At 44.2% G+C, this 21096-nt stretch overlaps 1 protein-coding gene across 11 annotated transcripts in view; it reads right to left on the bottom strand.

The window, feature by feature from the left end:
* Positions 1 to 21096, bottom strand: part of PDCD1LG2 (programmed cell death 1 ligand 2) — a 75687-nt gene that overhangs the window by 35278 nt on the left and 19313 nt on the right. For all 11 annotated transcript variants that reach the window (XR_014301565.1, XR_014301566.1, XR_014301567.1 and 8 more), the window contains exons 3-5: positions 17308 to 17613; positions 8016 to 8282; positions 1634 to 1768 (exon numbers count right to left, since the gene is read on the bottom strand). Coding sequence is in view for 4 of the 11 variants with exons in the window: in XM_082694328.1 (XP_082550454.1) it covers positions 1634 to 1768; positions 8016 to 8282; positions 17308 to 17613 (708 nt within the window). In the remaining 7 variants the exon portion in view is untranslated. The remainder of the gene's footprint in view (positions 1 to 1633; positions 1769 to 8015; positions 8283 to 17307; positions 17614 to 21096) is intronic.

Below are 21096 nucleotides of genomic sequence, written 5' to 3' on the forward strand. Positions count from 1 at the left end.
ATGGCAGATGCATTTCCGCATGTGCATGTGTCTCCCATGAGAGAAAACAGATCTCAGTGCACGCGAGTGGTGGGGTGGGGGTGACGAGTGGGTATTATATAGGCAGCCATGATTTTACTCTGGCTCATTCAAAACAAAAAAGGAACCATCTGCAGATTTAGTCGCTTAACTCTCGTTAGCAACAAGGGTCTCCCACCACAGTTGGCACCCGAGTCTTACACCCAGCTTGGAGCTACAGATATCCTTGCCCCTTCTTGAGACTGGGATGAAGGTTGAGGCGAAGAAGTTTTTCTTCTCTATCTTGAGTATGACCCATTTCATTCTTCCAAAGAGTCAGGACAGAAAATTCTTGCTCATTCCTGAGGTGACTGAAGGGTTCGCAGGCCCCAGGCCTGGAACTAGGTATAAATCTGTTTCTGAGGGGTGTGCAAGGGAGAGGAGAAAGAAGATGGCAGAAGTCAAGATTCTAATGAGGGGCATCTGCCATGCTTCTCTGGGGTCACTTGCAGAAGTGATCTCGTTTAGTTAAAGTTCTATCAGATGCTGGAAATCCTCCTTTATGGTGAGATGCTCTTCTCCATTTCTATAATTTCTCTCTCTTTCTTTTTCTTTTCTCCTTCTTCCTCTTTTCCTCCCTTCCTTCTTCACTTCTTCCTTCCTCCTCAACCCTCATCCCCCTTTCTGTTGACAATAATACCTCAGATTTTATAGTAGAGGGTTTTGTGGTTAGCACACAAGTTGATGCATACATAGGGCAATGGACAAACAGAGCACGAGAGAGAGTATCAGAGCAGAAGGAGAGAATATCTTATGGCAGAAGAGAACACAGAAGTTAGACTATAGATGTAGCATGACAACAACCTAAAGGTCCCCCAATTCTCAAAGAGTGGCCACACTGAATTCCTAAGGAATTATTTCCACATGTCATCTCTTTTCTATAGACAAGGCCATGTGGAGACTTTGGGAGGAGCTCACTGGGTGCTGACAAAGGAATAGCTTAGGAAAGTACCAGACAGTCTGCAGATATCGTGGCCATGGTTCAAATGTTGCACAACAGGAGTGGATGGGTGACAATAGGACAGGCTACGGAAGGACTCCTGGAGCTGCTGAAAGACTTCAGGGCACCATCAAAACAGGCGCTTTTCCTGTCCCCAAATGGCCTCACACACTTTTCTCCTTTCCTTACGAACCAGGGCATTCAGATTCCTGGGGGCTTGGGGGAAGGCTTAGCTCAGCCTTATACCCAGTTGGGGGAATCGAGGGATGAGAACTGAAGGAATCGCCTGAAGCGATCTTGGTAGCCTTCTACCCACGAACTCTGACACACAGCCATCCACATTGCCAAAATAACACTGATCTCATGAGGCTAATGACACTTCTTAGCTCAAAGAACAAAGCGAACTATTTTAGCACAGGAACAAAACATTCCTTTTAAAACAGCGTGGGGATTTCAGCTCACTGAGGACTAGAGCCATTATCTTCTGGGGAAAAATCATCAGGATGGGCCCTCTGAGCCCAAAGTGACGCTTTGAGGAGATTCGTGGGAAACTGGGAAGCTGTAGGCCACTGGAGAGAGCCCCACACTGCAGACACCAGTCCATTCAGTTACCTTGAATAAAACTTAGGTACTTACCTTTTCTAAAAGGAAGCTTTTGGAAGAGCTGTTTTCTTAGGCCTATCATTGTAGCTACGAATATCAAAACAATGATGAAGGAAGGGATGAAAACAGGAAGCAGCCAGTTTGAAGAGGTTTCAGGTTCTTTGCCACCTGGATGAAAGAAAAGCACCAGAATCACATTACATGGTAGCTTAGAGGCAAACCAACAAGTTGGCCCTCTGAGTAGATTATAGCCAACACAGCCAATGTGCAGCGAGCATTTATTCCATGCCAGGTACTAATCTGTGTGTGCTGCGTGTACTATCTCATTTCCTTCTCACAACCCCCTACGTGGCAGGATTTGCAATGACCCTCATTTTCCTGATAAAGACAGTGAGGTGCAGAGAGTCGAGGAAACTTTCCCAAAGTTACACAGTAAGAGACAGAGCTGAGATATAACCTAGGCTGTCTGGTTCCAGATTCTGTGTTTTTCATCGTTCTGATACCTCCATCCATCTATCTATCTACCTATCATTATCAATTTTGTTTCCAGTAGGATAGTCCCTGAACCCAAACATGTCTTCTCTCTCCATTGTCAAGCACTTGCAGTGCTCAGAAGCCATGCCATTAATCATTCAATTTCAAGAATGAACAGGATCTTTTGGGAAAATATAATATTGTAAATAGTGTTAACATACAAAATCCAATCATTCATACCGCAGTATGAATCACTACAATGAGCTCTTTCCTTGGCTCAGCTAATCAATGTTCTGGCACTGAGGAAAATGTGAGTTTAGTAGAGAGGTGGATGAGATGAACAATTTTGGAGACCAGGGAAGGTCTTGTGGAGGAGAGCTGTGGGTATCTATAGATTAAAATAAGGGCTCCAGACTGACAATGGGAAGGACTGGAGGGGGCTTCATAATAGGAGGTAGAAGACTACCCAAAGTAAGCTGTACTTTTTTCCAAAAGCCTGAATTTTGCCCTGTGGAGTAATTTATACAGAATAAACACAAGAGCCTAGTCCAGGAAAAACCTGGCAAAACTGCTGAGGAGGAAGGGCTCGGTCCTGCCAACTGCCTTCCCTCTCTCCCATCTCAATACCTTCTGAGAATCATTGATTGTTTTAGCTGAGACGATCATTTAATCTGAGCCTCTCATTTTAAAGCTCAGAAAGTAAGGCTCAGAGATACTTAATAATCTATCTGAGGTTATCACTGCTAACTAAGTGGCAAAGTCAGGGTTGTGAGCCTGTTTGATCGAAAGCTCAGGCCCCACAGGTATTTGTCTCTACTGAAAACAGTAAGGAAGAAAGGATTCAGAAGCTCTGCTCATCTACACGTTGGATAACCCACACTGACTACAACTGCTTCTTTACTTTTTAGGAAATGCTTACTAAGAACCACTGCAGTGGCTACATGAGTCAAGGAGCCCTGGGACCTTCAGAGTCCTCACAGCAGGAGAAATCCCTGCCACAGCACCACCCTGCAAACCTGTGTCCTTTGCAGGTTCCTTCAAAGCCCCTTCCACATACATAAGCTCTATCCATCCCTGAAGATTTTCTAACAATGAACATCGTTGTGCTCAACCTGTAAGGATTTGGAGTGCAAAGACTTCACCTGAGTCACCTCTGAATCCCCTATAGACCCAAATACCATTTACATGAAAGATGTCGATAAGGATTTGGGGTGATAAATTAATCATCTGTCTACCTAGTCTGCCTGGCCCAATTCTTCCTGTCCTTAGTTATCTTGTGGCAGACTGATGTTTATCCCTTAAATCCACTCTGTCTTCCCTATTAGGGCATTAGCTGGACACACGGCTCCTCAAGACTATATTTTGGAGCTTCCCCTGCAGTTAGGCATGACCAACCATGAAAACTCAGTTCAGGTCATGGGTCTTCTGAGTCTTGGCCTTCAGATAATGGATCTGTCTTCCACCATTCTTCTCCCTTTTGGAAACATGGATGTGGTAGTCATCCAGCTTTGACAGTTCCAAAGAGACAATATTCTACAGAATGGGGGAGCAAGAAGATGGAAAGAACCCAGAAGGAACAGAATGTAGATACTTCCCTGCTTTGAGTCACCTTCTGTCTTTAAATATTACATAGGAGAGAAATATGTTCCCGTCTTGTTGGAGTCATATTTTGAGGTCTCTCTGTTATGGAAGCCTAGTCTATACCCTAATATATATTCTTATAGATTATTTTACAATAATTACATGTTACTTAACAATGATACAATGATGCAATGGAGAACTATGTTTTATCCTTGCCACAATCCCATGCACTCTTGTTAGAGACACTATCTTTTTCCCCATTTCCACATTGCAAGCATGTTTCATTCAATCCCCACAATCATGCTCTAAGGCATCTATCATTATTCACCCTTATTCTACAAATGTGAGACCAAGTTCTAGGATGTCTCGGTTCTATGTTCATGTTCTCAAAGCTAACAGCAGCAGAAAGAGGATTTAAAGACTCTTGAAGACTGTCAGAGAGTCCCCTCCAGGTCTTTTGGGAAGGCTTCACTTCCCACCCCACAAGAATGTTGTTAGAGTCATTTCCAGTCTCCAATTTCATTACATGTCCTCATGAAAATGCAACAACTGGCCAAGCAGAAGAACCCCTGTTTCAAAAAGAAAATGGTTTCATTGACCTTTCATTTCTGGTTAAAAATTAAGATGTTCAGTCATATCCTAGAGCCACTGGAGCACCTCCCATCACCACACTCTCTTTGACTTCTGAAGAAGTATGTGGTAGGTCACAGAAGTCAGCAATGAGCAGCACAACTGATGAGAATGAGTAGAAAGGGGACAGTCATAAGGCAACTTAAAAATCCCTTTGAGAATTAGATGTGAGGAACCGTGGGAGGATGTATGACTTTGGTCATTTGTTGCTGGTATTTGGACCACAAACGAGATCATTTGACTGCTGATATCTGGCAGCCCACACAGTCTGGAAGCTGGGATAATGGGACTGGGATTATTAAGGCTCATCTTCCAACCCACTAATCTGTCATTTATTGAATACTTAGAATAGGGAGACTGCTCTGTTTTTGCTTTCATCTGGGTATAAAGAAGACCCATGTGAACAATTAAAATACATGGAAAGTAAAATAGCAACGAACAATAAAAGACATATATAGTCACAGGCAAACAAAGTCATGGTACATGTAACCAGTTTTAGGAGGAGAGATAAGGTAAAAACCTCTTGTGTGCCGGAGTTATCTAAGCTGCTCTGGAGAGAGGGTGGGCTTCAAGTTGGTGAAGAGGGTGATTATATTTTATGTGGAGAGAAACTGCCTGAGCAAAGAAATCACGAGAGTGGGAGATGTGCAAACAAGTTCAGAGAGCACATGGTGAGGAAGGGGAGCTGACTAGAACCCAGGAACAATGTCAGTGGGTAGAAGCATGGATATAACTCTTAAGTATCTTGGTAGAAATGAAGTCATAAGAAACGCCTCATTTTTAGGGTCAACTTCTAGTAAAAATGGTAAACTAGGCAAGTTGGTCTTTAAAAATTTTCTATCTCTTTTTATCACAGTGACGATCCCCAGACTTGTCACCTTATGAAAACTGAGCTGTAACTGATTCATACTAGAACTTTAGAGGCATTTAAATGCTAACAATCACAGGGGGATTTATTTTTCTTGGAATTGCTTAACTGTCCTTTGCTGTGTGGAATCTCTTGCCTAGTTAAGTGCAAGCTAATACTTTGGATGGAATGTGGTTTTCCAGAAGGGTCAGGGAAATAGGGGCCTGGGTAAGATGAATTTAGAAATAACGAGAATCTAGCCTTTGCACCACTGATTACATCAGTATTTTTTTCTTTGTGGTGGAGAAGTGAAAGGGCACACTGATCATTCCTCTGGAAACCTTGAACTAGTGAAAAGTTACAGATGAAGTAGGGTGGCCCTTCTTTCCATGGAAGCCAGCGTAGCTGACCGCAGACTCAACAGCTTGTGGGTCTACATCCGCTCAGGATCTTCTGGGAGATCACTCATACATGCAGCTGGTGAAGAGATAAGGAGACCTTTGTGCAGCTAGAGATCTTTCACCCATCCTTGCCAGAGTTGTAGCCATGCAACCACCCCCTGACATGGCTCCTGGGCTCATCAGCTCCCCTTCCTCACCACGTGAGTCTCTGATTTTTGTGACCTGCTCGATAGTAACAATGAAAAGGTAATTGCGACCACTGTTCAGGGCAAGGCAACTAAAGGCTCAGTTCTCTCAGGCCTGAAACTCAGAGTCTCCAGTCCTCTTCCTACCCCAAGAGAAGCAGACTGTGCCATCTGAAGTGCTGAGTGAGGGAAACCTAGACTGTCCGGTGGATGAGAGAGATCTCAATGACCAGTTATGGCTTGGGATCAACTGTAGCAGCAGGAACTGTAATCTGTTCTCTGAATTCTTGCATATGAAATCTTTTGAAGAGATCATGGCTGCCTCCCAGCCTGAAGGCTTAGTCACAGTGGACTTAATGTAGGGTCATAGTTGAACTTGAGCATGCAAGGGACAGACCGCTGTAGTCCTACCCCACTGCTTCTCACTTCACCTCTAACTTCAGCCATGGCTCAGCAGAAGTCTAAATGGATTTCAATCACCTCAAATGGCTACTTTTCTTTCAGTGCAGATGCTGGGGTGGGGCGCTCACTCAGCACACATGCATGCATAGCTCATGGGGGAATGGACTGTGCAATCCTGGACACCACTGTCAATCTGCAGGGGTGAGAGCAGATGACCTCCACTTGATGTGCTCTGAGTGAGCATCTGAGGAGGCCATCTGAACACTTCTCAGGTGGTCCTTGGGTATCTGGGCTCTGTTTTCCCAACAGCAACAAATTTGATAATGTACTCTTATGTTTAGTTTTCCTTCTGCTCTGTCTGAATCTCCCCAACCTCTCTTTTTTGCTCCCTGAGGTCGCCACCCAAATACTTAGATGCTACACAAGCTCCTATCGCATGCTCTGTTTTGCCTAACTAACATGAAGGGCAAAAGGTGAAATACAATGACAACACAGTGTATTTTCTATAAAGTCATATTAAGTAGTGCTAGGGACTGTCCTTTATTCGGAGATTATGTCCTTTGCTGGTATGGTAGGAGAATACTGAGTCCCCTCAAAGAGGTCCATGTTTGAATCCCTGAAACCTGTGAACATGTTATCCCACATGGGAAAAGGGATTTTGCAGATGTGATTATATTCAGGACCCTGAAATGGGAAAGTTAACCTGAATTATTGGGTTGCGGGAAGGCATCCAATGAAATTAGAAGGGTCTTTATAAGGTGGAAGAGCAAGGCAGGAGAATTAAAGACCGATGTGAGGACACAGAAGCAGAGGTCTCAGGGATGTAGCTTTTGGCTCTGCAGGGGGAGGAAGGAACCATGAGCTAAGGAAGGCAGGTGATCTCTAGAAACTGGGAAAGATGAGAAAAGGAACTCTCCCTTAGAGGCTCTGTCACCCTATCAACACCTTGGTTTGAACCCAGCACAGCCCCTTTTGGGTTTCTGATTCTCAGAAGCGTAAGTTAATTAATGTTGTCTTACGCCCAGGAAGTTTGCAGTAATTTGTTATAGGAGCACTAGGAAAATTATGACGTGCTTGGTGGTAAAGTGACCTCTTATGAAAGAAATTTGGTACTAGATATAAGTTGCTCTTACTCAGCAAATAAATGGTCTTTTTCAGCAAATAAAAAATAGCCTGACTCCCAAAATCGTTTGAAATTGTCCTGGTGTCTGAAGATCTAAAGGGTGGGACTCAGCATACTCAGCAAAGGCTCTGATTTTACAAAAGACCAGTTTTCCTTGGAAACCCCATAACCACTTGATTATCAGCAAAGCCAGCAAAGTAATATCCATCCTGCTGATTCCTTGCACTGTGCCTGAGTCACAGCGACTAGCTTTTGTGCTGGATATTTTCTGTTTCCTCTTCAGATCCATTCTCTACACTGCCACACTGTGCTCGGAGCTCTGAGAGGTTGACCTTGATGGAACCCATCAGTGGACTCCCTTGTTTTCTGACTTCTAGTGGCTTCAGCCAATGGGAGACACCAGCAGGAGATTGGCGGGTGGGAGGAGGCGGAGGCCGGGGAGTTCATTGGCCCAGCTTCCATCATGCAGAGTTGTTACAGGTGGCGGAGTCCCTCTATTGGAGGCCACTGCTCAGGTCAAGGGGCACTTTCCCTGCAGCTCCCTTTCCCAGGATTCAGTAATCCCTCCAACAGTGGTAACTGCTTCTCTGACTGGGGAGGCCCCAGGGTCCTGCAATATGCTTACTAGCTTCTCTAAATCCTGCCGCACCTTCATACATAGGTCTTTCATCCCTCTGTCCTCAAATGACTCATTCTGAGTGTGCCATCTCTTTCCTGCCTAAGCCCTGACCGAGGGAGTTAGGAAGGGGGGAGCCACTCTTACCACTCTCACCATATTCAATGACGGCTGAGGTACGTTCGTCCATGTTAGCGTTCCAGAACACACAGCTGACGTTCCTGCCGGGGTGCAGCTTGAGGCGCAGAATGCTGGTGACCTGGTAGAGGCCATCAGCGGTCTTGATGTGGCTGGTGTTGGCAGGAGCGCTGACGTCTTCCCAGTATACTTCTGCCAACGGATAACCTTCGGCCTGGCAGGTGAGCTCTACCTCATCTACCCCCGGGATCCTAAGTAAATAGGTGTTTATTTCCTTGTAGGAAGCTGGATAATAAAAGAAGAAAAAGAAATAATCTTGCTTTTCTGGTTCCGAGACGGCTTTGGACTTGATAACATGTGAAATGAATAAAATTATCATTATCGATACTAAGTAATAATGGCCTTATTTTACACATTTCTTTGCCTCAAATAGCATCCCATTTACACTGAATGATATAATTCTTATAACAAAAATGGCATCGTTGATAGTCCCAATTTTTGTTGGAAGTAACTGAAGTGAGATTGAGTATTTTTCCCAGAGTCACGGGGCTAATAACTGGGAGAGTCGATGTTTGCACACCGGAAGTCTGATTGCACATCTCAACAGTACTTTATCCCACCACACTCTGTGGCTTCCTGTATTATTCCAAATTATTTCACGGCTGAGGACTGGAGAAAAGAGAGGGGATAAATAAAATCCCTTGATCATCCCCATATTCTTGGTTTATTTGTTGCTGCTTCTACAGGAGAAAATTCTCTTCCCACTTCCCTCTTTCCTTTCTTCTCTGTGAGATTAGGAGGAGAAAAAACAAAGACCTAGAGTCTGTCTATAAGTAGTCAAGAATGGACTATATCTGTTACTTGCTTCTCCTGTCCAACACACACACACACACACACACACACAGTGAGCCGCACACACTTGTGGTACATGCTGAGTGAATTAATCAAACATTGCTCCCTGCCCTCTAGGAAACAGATCTAAAATGAATACAAGTGACATTGAAGTGACATTGAAGACACAGGGACAAATTGTCCAATTATTTCAGATGATAGCCTAAAACAAATATTAATAACACATGCAAATACCAAGGAATATAGGAAGTAACCTGTTGATTTTTCAGTGAAGGGAAGAAGAAATGCATACTAGCTTTCATTAGGTAGGAAATATTTAAGAAACAGAATTTTGATGCAAATTTTTATCGCATATATGGCACAAGGGTGACAAAACTATTTTTCTTAAATTGTTGGGAGGAGTAGAAATGAGCATACCCTTTGTGAAAAGTGATTTTAACTTAAAATCACGTTAACAGTGAGGTACTAAGGGTTTTCTAGGTGCTCAACTTTGTGCCCTGTGATTTTACATCCTGCAGAGGGGAAAGGAATGTTCAGGCCCCTCTTCACAATTTTTGCCCCTTTGTGTCCCTGTGTTAGGAGTTGCTAACTTGATTAGTTATGGTCAAAGATGCTCAGTGGGTCACAGTTCTCTGGACTGGGTGACTGAGTCTTGAAGCGCAGTTCACAACCCGCAGCCCTCTCTCTCTTTTTTTTTTTACTTTTTTTTTTTTTTAATTTATTTATCAGAGAGAGAGAGGGGAAGAGAGAGAGCACAGGCAGACAGAATGGCAGGCAGAGGTAGAGGGAGAAGCAGGCTCTCTGCTGAGCAAGGAGCCCGATGTGGGACTCGATCCCAGGACGCTGGGATCATGACCTGAGCCGAAGGCAGCTGCTTAACCAACTGAGCCACCCAGGCGTCCCCCGCAGCCCTCTCTTAAGTTCTTGCCTCCATGTGGGAAAGCTACTCAGCTGGGCGCACTGGCTGGCCTAGCTCAAAAACCTCTGGTATCTTCCCTACTCATGGTTTTCCACCTTCTGCTTGTAACTGGGTGGGTGAGGTGAACTTTCTCACCCATGATGCTGGATAAATGAGTAACTTCAGGGTTTTCTGCAAACCTGAACTCTAAGCTAAGATGAGGGTGCAAGAAAAAAGAGTATTTGGATTCACTTTGTTCTCCAGTGTAGACCACCGAAGAAGCCCTGAGGTTGGGAGAGGGAAAAGGAGAAAATCATGTGCTCATCTGGTTATGAATTTAAAAAATGGAGTTCATTTCCCATTTGGTTATTGATTCTTGTATGTATAGCTTAGAGAGGAACAGAGGTGAGTGGCTCTGAAATCTGATTCTATCTCTTTAACATACATTATCTCATTTAAACTCTGTAAGGACCCGAGGAGTTAGGTAAAATTCATTGTCCTATTTTATAAACAGGGAAACAGCTGGAATCTGGGGTGGGGTGGGGGACTTGAACTCATGCCCTTCATGGCTACATTATTCTGAATCATCATAAGAGGATGATTGTCTATGTAATAGCAAAATGTTTGGGGATGGAGCAACAGACACAGGAAGGGCGGGGACTTAGGGGCACACGGGACTAGTAGAACATGAGGAGAATCAGGTTTGAAGCAGCCTACTGAGAACTTGAACTGGTTAGACTTACCAGTCTCCTTTAAGCCAATTTTTATCTACCTCTGGCAATTTAACAGTATCTGAAGCATGCATTTTGAGGACTCGCTTATCTTTCATTTTATTTATCTATACTATTTCCACTTGGCTTGATGTCCTCTTACGATCATTTATCCTATTACAGTGCAGGTGATTTCTGTAAGCACTGGGGTCTTGGGGGAGGGATGGAGGAGAACAAATGGATGCAATGTGTTGCATATGAAGGTCTGGCCCATTCCTGCAGGGGAGCTCAGAACAAGAAGCTGCTCTTGGGGGCCATGTTGAGAGGTGATTTCATCGGTAGGAGGGTCAAGAATCAGAAGGGAGGCTGAGTCTGTAACCTGGGATATACAAATGATGGAGAAGATGAGAGAGATGTTCAACTAGAAGAACCAGCAAGGTGGGGAAAAGGGATGGGCACTCACAACCGGCATGTATACAATATTAAAGACGCCTCCACAGCCTTGTGCAGTTCGGGAAGTGGGGGAAAGGCATCACTATCAGCCACACACAATGGGGAAGCTGCATCAAGGGGGCTATTCGTAGGAAATGATGAGTAAATTTTAGAATTTCAGAGCTAAAAGTGATCTTACAATTCAAACGAGTCCAACTTCCTACTCGGCTCTTGTTGGGTATAAGTTTCACACGTGTCAATAGGCCAAGATGCCTATGTTTACACAATTCTTCTATTTGTTTACTTCACCTGTTGTAATAGAGATGAGCTGAAATCTCCAAAAGATTATGGATCTACTTCTGCTTTTAGAGAATTTTTGTGTGTGTTATATGTTCTGAAGTTATGTTGTTAGACATAAACACATCTCCCTCTCATATTGACTTCTTTATCCTGATGAAATGTCCCTTTTTATCTTTAATTAAGATAAAAGAAATAAACAAAAAAAGATAAAATAAACAAACAAATAATTAAAAAACAATAAATAAAATAAAGATTATCTTTTCTTTTTTCTTCCTTTTTTTAAAAGATTATCTTTTCTGATATCGGTAAGCTGCTAGAGAACTAACTTTTGGCTAAATGCATCTATAAATGGAAACTTCTCCTGCTAGGAGCAGCCATTACCATGATTGGACAATAAGAAAGTTAAACTTTCACTGGAAAGATCATTCTTCTCCCAAGTCAAACTTTGCCTCTTGGCAGCTTCAACCCCTGGATAACTGTCTGGTTTACTAAGTCAATGTATGAGCTACATAGTAGTTAAGAACGTGGTTAGATTAGGCTTGAGCCAATGGCTGGTTATGTGACCTTTAAAGCCCTCAAGTTTCTCCTTTATAACCAGGTATGATAATAACTATCCTTAACAGAGGTGTTAGAGTGACTGAATGAGCTAGGTGCCTAGAGCATAGTAAAAATTCAATTAATATTAGCAATGATCATTAGCTGCTGAATATGATCCTTTGGGTATTTGAAGGTAAGTGGCAAGATTCCATATAGTCTTTCCCTTCTGGGTAAAACATGCCTACTTTCTTCAAACATATCTCACAGGACAGTTTTTAGACCCAGTTCCACATACCAGTCTTTGGATTCACTTTGTTTTCCAATGTAACATGATCTATATTCCAGATTTTACCTAAGCAGTATGAAGCACAGGATGACTACTTCCATGTGTTGAGCACATTTTAGGCCCACATTGGGGTTTTCATGCAGCCTGAAGTCATAAATGTTATTAAATGAATGATCCAGGTACAGCTTTGTTGGCTATAACAACTCTGTGGGCTCCTGCAGACTGTCTCCTGGTTGACCCAAGAGCATCTATCACCCTTTGTCAGCTTTGAGTCAACACCTCCCAGCTGTTGAGTCTGCTACAGTTGTGGTCAATTACACCACCATTCATCTCACATTTTACCAGTTTACGCACAAGATTTGTGCTGTGTGGATCCTGGGCCTGTCTGTCCTCAAATCCATCCTGCAAGTGTTCTGCTCTGCTCTGCACTGCGTGAAGGCTGACTCCTGCAGGCCGGGTCTCCCAGGCTCCCGACAGCCCACAGGAGGCACAGTGGGAAGTCTGGAGGGCAAACAGGAGGGAGAAGTTACGGTGTTTCCCCCCAATACCCTATGCTCCAAGAGCCTCTCCAGCAGCCCGCACAGCTCTTCCTTCCTCCTGCTGCCGCTGGATGGGCCTGCTGTGGTTCTAGCGTCTCCGTGACTCCGGTCGCTGAGCTCCATTAGCCCTGCGCTCTTCCTCTCCCTCCAGTGCAGTGCAGGCAGCAGCTTCTCGTTATTGCTGATTTGCCTCCCTGTTCCCCCTGATTAGTCACTCTGTTCTAGTAAAAGAATTTCTGTTTTCAAATTTAAATTTCTGCCGGTTTGAATGGTCTCTGTCTCCCTGGTCGTCTCTGACTGAAGGATCCCTACGCGACTGGCCACACTCTGGCATCTCTGAAATAGAGATAAGCAGCAGGTGGCATTATCTGCTCTATCATCGTAAGGATGGTAACGAAGGTGAAAAAATGTAGTTGCACACGCCTTGGTCTTACAGAATGTAGGCAGGTTTCTAGGAATCGCTGAGGGAAATCCTTTAGGCTTGCTCCCAATTCCTCTGTCGGATGACTGGGGAGGACCCTTGGGTTACACAGCTTGTACTCCCCGGGAGCTTTTGCCCACTGCGGAATTCAGAAGGTCATTGTCAAACTCCAGCTTTCCTTATTGCCTTTTTGGTTCCCCAAAGGAGGAAAGGGAGAGACTTAGCCCCATCAGTAAGTGCTTTAAGCCAATGCTTTCTCTAGGTCCAGAGGCCACTGTCCCTTACCCTTTCAAGGCTGCCCTGCTTCCCTTGGGCCGTTTCCTCTCCAGGTCCTTTGTCATCCCGTCCTCAGGGTCAAGGCCATGGGGAGAGAAAATGGAAGCCTTGTTGCCTCCTTCCTCTGCTCGCTCAAGTGGAACTCCCATCTAGCCTGGGCCTTTTTGTGGATTTGGAAGACTTCTGTGAGCCTCAGTCCGCTCTGGGGGTCGGCGCTCTCCCATCCCCCTCCTCATTTCCTACTAGGCCTTTGGGGGCTGGTTTGGCCTTTCTGTTCCCAGGACTTCGGGGTCTGTCTGGGATCCTTGGCTCAGGCCAGTTCTCAGCGTGCGGGCTCAGTCGCTGGGCTCTCCGGCCTCTTCTCTGCAGCCACGCTCCCTACCCTCTCTCAGACAGGTTCCTCGCTACAGCTGCCTGTCTGGTCCCTGTGATCCTGGGTCTTTTAGCCTCTCCAGCCCTTCTACCTAATACTGTTTTTCCTGTGCTTTAAAAAAAGTAGTTCTCTTTTCACTATATTTAATATCAACTACTGCCCAGATATCGAAGTAGGTGCTATAAACCTGTTTTCAAGTTTATGCCATAGATCAGGCATTTTAAGGAAAAAGTACAGACTTCTTCCTGTCCTGTTTTATTGAAGCAGATCCTAACTGAGGCACTGGGTCTCCCCTGATCACGATCGGATACTCTCAGGCGATGGTCTTCAACTTTTCCTGTTTTTTGCTTACATTCCTCTTAAAGGCTGTGACACAGTATGCACTGTCTCACATATTTATTAGGTAGGTTCTTAAATTTTTTTCTAAGTGTGGGTATTGGAAAAATATATAATGTTTATCATTTTATAAACATTATATATTTTAAGTAAAACAATGATTTCCCTCTTAGATATGTACCTAATGCTGTCTAGACATCATAGGAGGTATCTTTTATACACTCCCCTGTCCTTGGAAAAATACATATACAAATTCTCCTGTAGGTGCCTGGGTGGCTCAGTGGGCTGGGGCCTCTGCCTTTGGCTGAGGTCTCGATCCCAGCGTCCTGGAATCGAGCCCCGCATCGGGCTCTCTGCTCAGCGGGGAGCCTGCTTCCCCCTCTCTCTCTGCCTGCCTCTCTGCCTACTTGTGATCTCTGTCTGTCAAATAAATTTAAAAAATAAAATAAAAAAAATTCTCCTGTAGGGGCACCTGGGAGGCTCAGTCGGTTAGGCATCTGCTTCGGCTCAGGTCATGATCTCAGGGACCTGGGACTGAGTCCCACATTAGGCTCCCTCCTCAGCAGGGAGCCTGCTTCTCCCTGTGTGTTCTCTCCCTCTCTCAAATAAAGAAATAAAATCTTTTAAAAAATTCTCCTGTAATGGTCAGAGCTTTAAACTATCTTTTTCATACTGTTTCATTCCATGACCTTCAGCTCCGATTCCACTTTTTTCTACAGGATTCTATCCAATCTCAACATGTTGTATTGGGGATCCTCATATTTCTGTGCAACAACAAAATATGTATAGCTATTGAGATTAATTTTTTTGCTTGTGATCACAAGGCTTCAAGTATTCAGTTTCCTTCTGCACTGAAATCTAATTTCTATTATCAGAACACCTAAAATCAAAATTTAAAATATTATGAATATTGATAATGATTAAAAGATAAGAGTTGTCCTTCTCCTAATGTCCTCCATGGGTGTGGTGCATAAACAATGAATCTTGGAATACTGAAAAAAAAAAAAAAAAAAGAAGTTTTCTGGAAATGTATCCCTTAAGGGGATGGGTGGGGCTCTCTTTTTCAATTTGTTCATGTATCCAAGGATGCATATGGTTGCTGGAATGAGGCAAGACTAGCCTCAGCTCTATTTCAATTTTTCCATTTTTATGACAAGAAATACTAAGGAAACTTACTCATATAAACAAGTAGTGGGTGTGGGAGGAGTTTTGTTATAGAGATATCATTTCATGCTCAATAGCCTTATGATTTATTTGGCAAAACAACAACAACAACAACAACAACCCCTACTTCATTTTTTTAGCATCAGCTCTTAACTGTACTAGGCCCTCCTCCAGCTTTGCTGAAAACAGAATTTGGTATCACCTGTTTTGCAGAAGGATTTGTTAGTCATCAGTTTGATACGGTATCAATATTTCCGATTAGTCTTTTGTTTAGCAAGGAAGAGTTTTTCTACACCCGGAGGCAACACACCACATTGGTGAGAGGTACACTTCTTATGAAATGGAAGAAGCCAATGATAAAAGAGGAAGTGTTTTAGGGGAACCCCAAGAGACTTGCCTGGAAGCCTAATTCTCGGGCACACTCAATTTGGGGAAAGAATACGTGGGGAAGAGGAAGAATTAGAAACTCATTTCCTAAAATTGCCCGGGCCCCCGCGAACCCTCAGAAAATCCTGTGATCCACATATACCATCGTTCGAAGAGCAACAAGGATTTAAAGAATAAATAATTAAGATTTAAGGAATACACTGGTCTGCAGCTGACCATCTCTGCTCTAGGTGATGAAGCTGGCAGCGTGGCATCCCAGGAAGGAGGGGCAGCCCTCAGCTGGAGAGGAGTGGAAGGACTGGCCCCAGGTTGCCCAGGGACCCTACGATGCATTATAGCATTCAAGCAGAGGTTAACAAACACGGAGGCAGTGCGCTAGGGGGGCAGACACTGAATTCATTAGGGGATCGTGAGAATGTAGAGCCTGCTTTCCTCCCATTAATTGAGATCAGACGAACTTCAAAGTTCTGGAGTTCATCCCAGTTGTGGGTGCGGGAAATGCAATTAAGAGAGAAGGCAGTTACATCCAGGCTAATAACTCTCCTCATGACTTACTGAAAGCTGAGGTCAGAGGAGGTCTTTGGACCAGCTCTCCAGACACTCACCACATGCCAAGAACCATGCTCACTTCCTTAGGTTCAGTATCTTTTTAAATTTGTATAATAATCCTCTGTGGTAGATGCTACTATGGCTATCCTTTTACAAATAAGAAAAATTTGTGATTGTAAAGGTGCAATAGCCTGCCCAGGATCACAGGTGAAAGCATTTACCCTCATGTCTAATCCTCCCGCTTTATCCTTCTTGTCCCAGATCATGAAGTCACAACATTGCTACCAAGCTCCATGGTCTTTAGGGTCCGAAGTCTATGGACTTTCCAGAAGACAGTACAGATCCTCTGAGGCTTACTGGGTGAGACTGGAGAGGACAGAGAAAACCCAGATCAGTCAGTGTGGGCTGAAAGACACAAGCTAGGAACAGAACCGAGTCTGTTCTTTTGTTAGAAGGCTTTCTCAAAATGGCCTTTTCCAAAGCAAACATGACCTTGAAGATTTCTTCAGACTTAGGTTCTTGGCTTGTGTTGTGGTGAGGAGAGCCCTCAGTCTAGAGGAAGTGGGACAGCGTTGGACCTGACTGGGCTCCCCAAGCCCACCACCCTTCACTTCTTGGACTTCGGCTGCTTCATTTGCAATACGTGAAGCTTGGACTAGAACAGCGTTCTCCAAACTTTTGGGACCGTGTCCCACAGTGAGAAAAAATATTTTACATCACAATCCAATGTGCGCGCACACACACACACACACCCCTTATCTCTGAAACAAGAGTTTCACAAAATGACATTCAGCCCTATTATGTGATGCCTTCTGATCTATTCATTTTATTTGAAGAAAGACACCCACCTGGTTGCTACTCACTAAATCGATGCTTTATTCCACGAATGGCCAGCAAACCATCGTTCGAAATGCTCTGGACTAGAGGAGTAAGTTTCTCTTAAAGAGGAGCTTAATGATCAAGCCAGTGTTGTTCCTTGGGGGAAGTGTGAGCAGGCAAAGCTTATCTTAGGCACCCTCCCGGCTTTCAGGGACCCATTTCCTGCCTTCCCTCTAGACCCACATCATTCCTGCAGCTCCTACCCTGACGTACCCTCACCTCAGCTACCTTATACTCAGATATATTTTAAGAAAATATTTCTGGGCAGGTGCTTCTGTTTTCTCTAAGATAGCCCCATCTCTGTGCAACCATCCTCCTGGTTTTTGCTTGTGCAGATGCCTCCACAGATTCCCGCCCTGGAAACGACTCACCTTTGACTTTCAGAGTCAGGTACTTGTAGTCCCAGGCGAGGCCGTAGATGATGAGGCAGCGGTACTGGCCCGCGTCCGTCAGCTGCACTCGAGGGATGTGGAAGGAGGCCTTCCCCAGGGGCAGCTGCTCTTCCAGCAAGCTGGCTCTTTCACTCTGCAAGGATGTATAGTTTTCCATCTTCTGCAAACTGGCCTTTAAGTTTCTGAGTTCCACATGACCTCCAGTGTCAAAGTGACACTCCAGGGTCACATTGCTCCCATAGTCCACTGTGTACAGTTCCTTAGGGGCCGTCACTGTAAATAAAGCTGAACAAAAAACAAGGCGTTCTCCCACTGTTTGCCTTCACAACTCAGTTCTGGACAGAGTGGGAGCTGAGGGGCCCATCCCACGCCCTGGTGCGGGAGACACCTGTCACGAACTGAGCCGTCCTTCAGGTTCCTTCCTCTCCAGTGCCCTGTCCTGTCTGGGCAAGAGTGGAGCTCTTGACCCACTGTTTTGAGCTACTTCTCTCAACACGCCCCACCTGTGTGGCTGATTATTGTCTTCTCGCCTCTCACCCGGGCTCATTTTCTCTGTATGGATCAGATTATATCAACCCTGCCAAAGACGACCTCCTCTCGTGACTGGGAGTAATCATAGTTATCATCTGTTGAGTTCTTACTAGGGGTTAGTCCTCTGCTAACACACAATCTCATTGAGTTTTCCCAGAAAGCCAGCAAAATAGAGCCATCGTCTTGTTAGAAAATGAAACTGAGGCACAGGGAAGTAGCCTGGATCAGACCCAGGTGTGCCCTTAACCACCGTGTCACATCAGCCCACTGGACAAGGTTCTTCTTTTCTGTCAGTAAGGAGAAAGGAAGAATAGAACTAATATTTAGTGTAGACCTACTATGCACCAGGCACTGTGCTAGGCTTCTATAACTACATCATTTAATCCTGAAAATACAACCATGAAATATGTATTACTATTACTGCTTTACAGTTGAGGAAACTGGCTCAAAGAGGTTCACGCCAGGACACACAGTTAGTGAAGTTAAAATTGGGAGCCAATTAGTTGTTTCGCTAAAATTCTATAGTTACTGCAACAGTATGTCCCAAAATAGGAGGCAAATATGAAGCATGCAAAATAATTATATTTAAGGTAGAATTAAGGCCTAAAGGGAACTGAGTTATTCAGAGAGGAATTTATTTCCTCTTTAATCCTGTTTCAACCCTTCAAGTAACATATAATTTGCAACTAGATTCTCATACCTCCAATAACGGCTATTTCTCCCTTTAATAAAAGAGAAAGCTCCCAGGCAGATACTGTAGGTATCGGGGTAGAATTTAATAACACTGCTTTCATCACATTTATTTTTGCTTATATCCTCTGTTTACCAGTAACAGTGGTCCTTGTTTTCCGTTGTTCTCAAAGAATAAAAGCTGAGTTGATTTAAAGGAATTCTATAAAAACAACGGCATGAAGAGTTGTAAAGCAAAGTAAAACTAATGAAGATAGTGTGTGCATGAAGACACTGTGGGAAACTGCACAAGGTTATGTCACCTCCATCATTAGTGAATGGATATTCATTACACAGAGGTGTGGCAAGATCTTAACGTAATTTCTGAACGATGACAAAAGACTAGATCAAATTATATTCAGGACAGCTTGCTTCATTCATTCATTTAATTAGTCAAGACGTCCATTCAACAAATATTTGTGGCTTCTAAGCATATGCTATTCAAGGAGATGTTACTATTACAAAAAGCAGTACAGTAAGAGCATGGGGTCTAGTGACAGAGCGACTGGGGTGAGATTATGAGCTCTTTGATCTTGAATATGTCATTTAGCTCTGTGAGTCTCTCTTTATCTATAAATGTGTAAGGTTAATATCTGCATCTAAGTACTGTGGTGAATATTAGACAAAATGGCAAGTATGCAGTGCCTTATTTTGGCAGGGGATAGGTGGTCAGCAAACACTGGTTCCTGTCTTTTGTACCCTGTTAAAATTCTTGGGAAAGTGGTAATCTGTACATGTAACACAGGGCTGTAAGGACCTATTTAGCCAGAGCAACTCCATCTTGGTTAAAAGCCATTTTCTTGTTTGTGCAATAAAACTTAAACTGACCCTGCTCCCTTCCCCCAGAGGAACTTACTTAGCAGCAAGTCTGGGGAACCAGTAAAATATGGTCAGCCAGTCCTAATAACAGAGCCCAGAATACAAGGCCAGGTCGGCCAGTTCTTGGTAACAGAGCCCAGAATACAAGGACGAGTCGGGCCGGGTGGAGACATCCAATCAGTAAAAAACACACATGCTTTTTCCCTAACCACCAAAGAATGTAAACCCCACAGTTTGGGCGCCAACCTTGAGCACCCATTCTGACCAGAGTAATAGGTTGGGTCAAACAGCTACTATAGGGTAAATTATAATTCAATTGGCCACCTAGTGTGACCTAACATGACTACAATCTCATTGGCCACCTATGTGTGGCCAGACTTTTGCTCTATAAAAGGTAATCTGTAAGATGGAGAGGGTCGCCCTCTTCGGAGGCGGCCCTGACCGGTCAGTTAGTCAATTCTTGAGCCTGTAAGCTGGGGGTGGTCGCTCTCTTCAGAGATGGCCCTGGCCGGTCAGTCTGACTTCTAATGCTTGACATAAAATAGAACTTTGTATAACTTTCACCTTGTCTCAGTCTCGTTCCCCTGACCAATCAGTCTGACTTCTAATACTTATCATAAAATAAAGCTTTAAATAACTTTCACTTTGTCTCAGTCTCATTTCGTTTCATAACGGACCTAACAAGGGCCATTCTTTTTTTTTTTTTTTAAGGATTTTATTTATTTATTTGACAGAGACAGATCACAAGTAGGCAGAGAGGCAGGCAGAGAGAGGGGGAAGCAGGCTCCCTGCTGAGCAGAGAGTCTGATGTGGGCCTTGATCCCAGGACCCTGAGATCATGACTTAAGCTGAAGGCAGAGGCTTAACCCCCTGAGTCATCCAGGTGCTCCGAGGGCCATTCTTCATTAACTGTGATATTTTATTAACCAGGACAGCCCATTCCCTGACCATCCTGGGCAATAGATTTTTTTCTTGAAAGATTTTATTTATTTGTTTGAAAGAGCACAGTTTGAGGGGGAGGGGCAGAGGAGAGGGAGACGTCACATTGCAGGGCTCCATCCCAGGACCCTGGGATCACGACCTGAGCCAAAGGCAGATGCTTAACTGACTAAGCCACCCAGGAACCTACTGGGCAATAGATTTTAAAGTACTAGTAAAGGGTGCCTGGGTGGCTCAGTGGGTTAAAGCCTCTGCCTTTGGCTCGGGTCATGATCCCAGGGTCCTGGGATCGAGTCCCACATCGGGTTCTCTGCTCAGCGGGGAGCCTGCTTTCTCCTCTCTCTCTGCCTGCCTCTCTGCCTAGTTGTGATCTCTGTCTGTCAAGTGAATAAATAAAATCTTAAAATAAATAAATAAAGTACTAGTAAATTTTGGGTTTCCTATTGCTTAAATGGTTCACACTGCAATTCTCTTCTGACCTGAGTTTCTCCTCCTACAATGCTGCAAGACTTTGAAGGTAGTGACCAGGCTGTTTGTTTTGGTGTCTTCAGCACCTGGCACATAGTTCCTCCCACTTAAGAGTTTGGCAAATGGCAGCAAGAGGGAGAAGTAAGAGAGGATGAGCCTGACCACTTCTGTCTTCCTCTCATCAAACTGCAACTTGCCCCTGGGGCACAAGCTGGAGGGCATTCTTAATCATCACACAGCACACTTGGTAGTGACGCCCAAACTTGAGCTTTCTCAAGAACA

Source organism: Mustela nivalis (genome assembly GCF_964662115.1).
Source record: "Mustela nivalis genome assembly, chromosome: 13".
NCBI lineage: Eukaryota > Metazoa > Chordata > Mammalia > Carnivora > Mustelidae > Mustela > Mustela nivalis.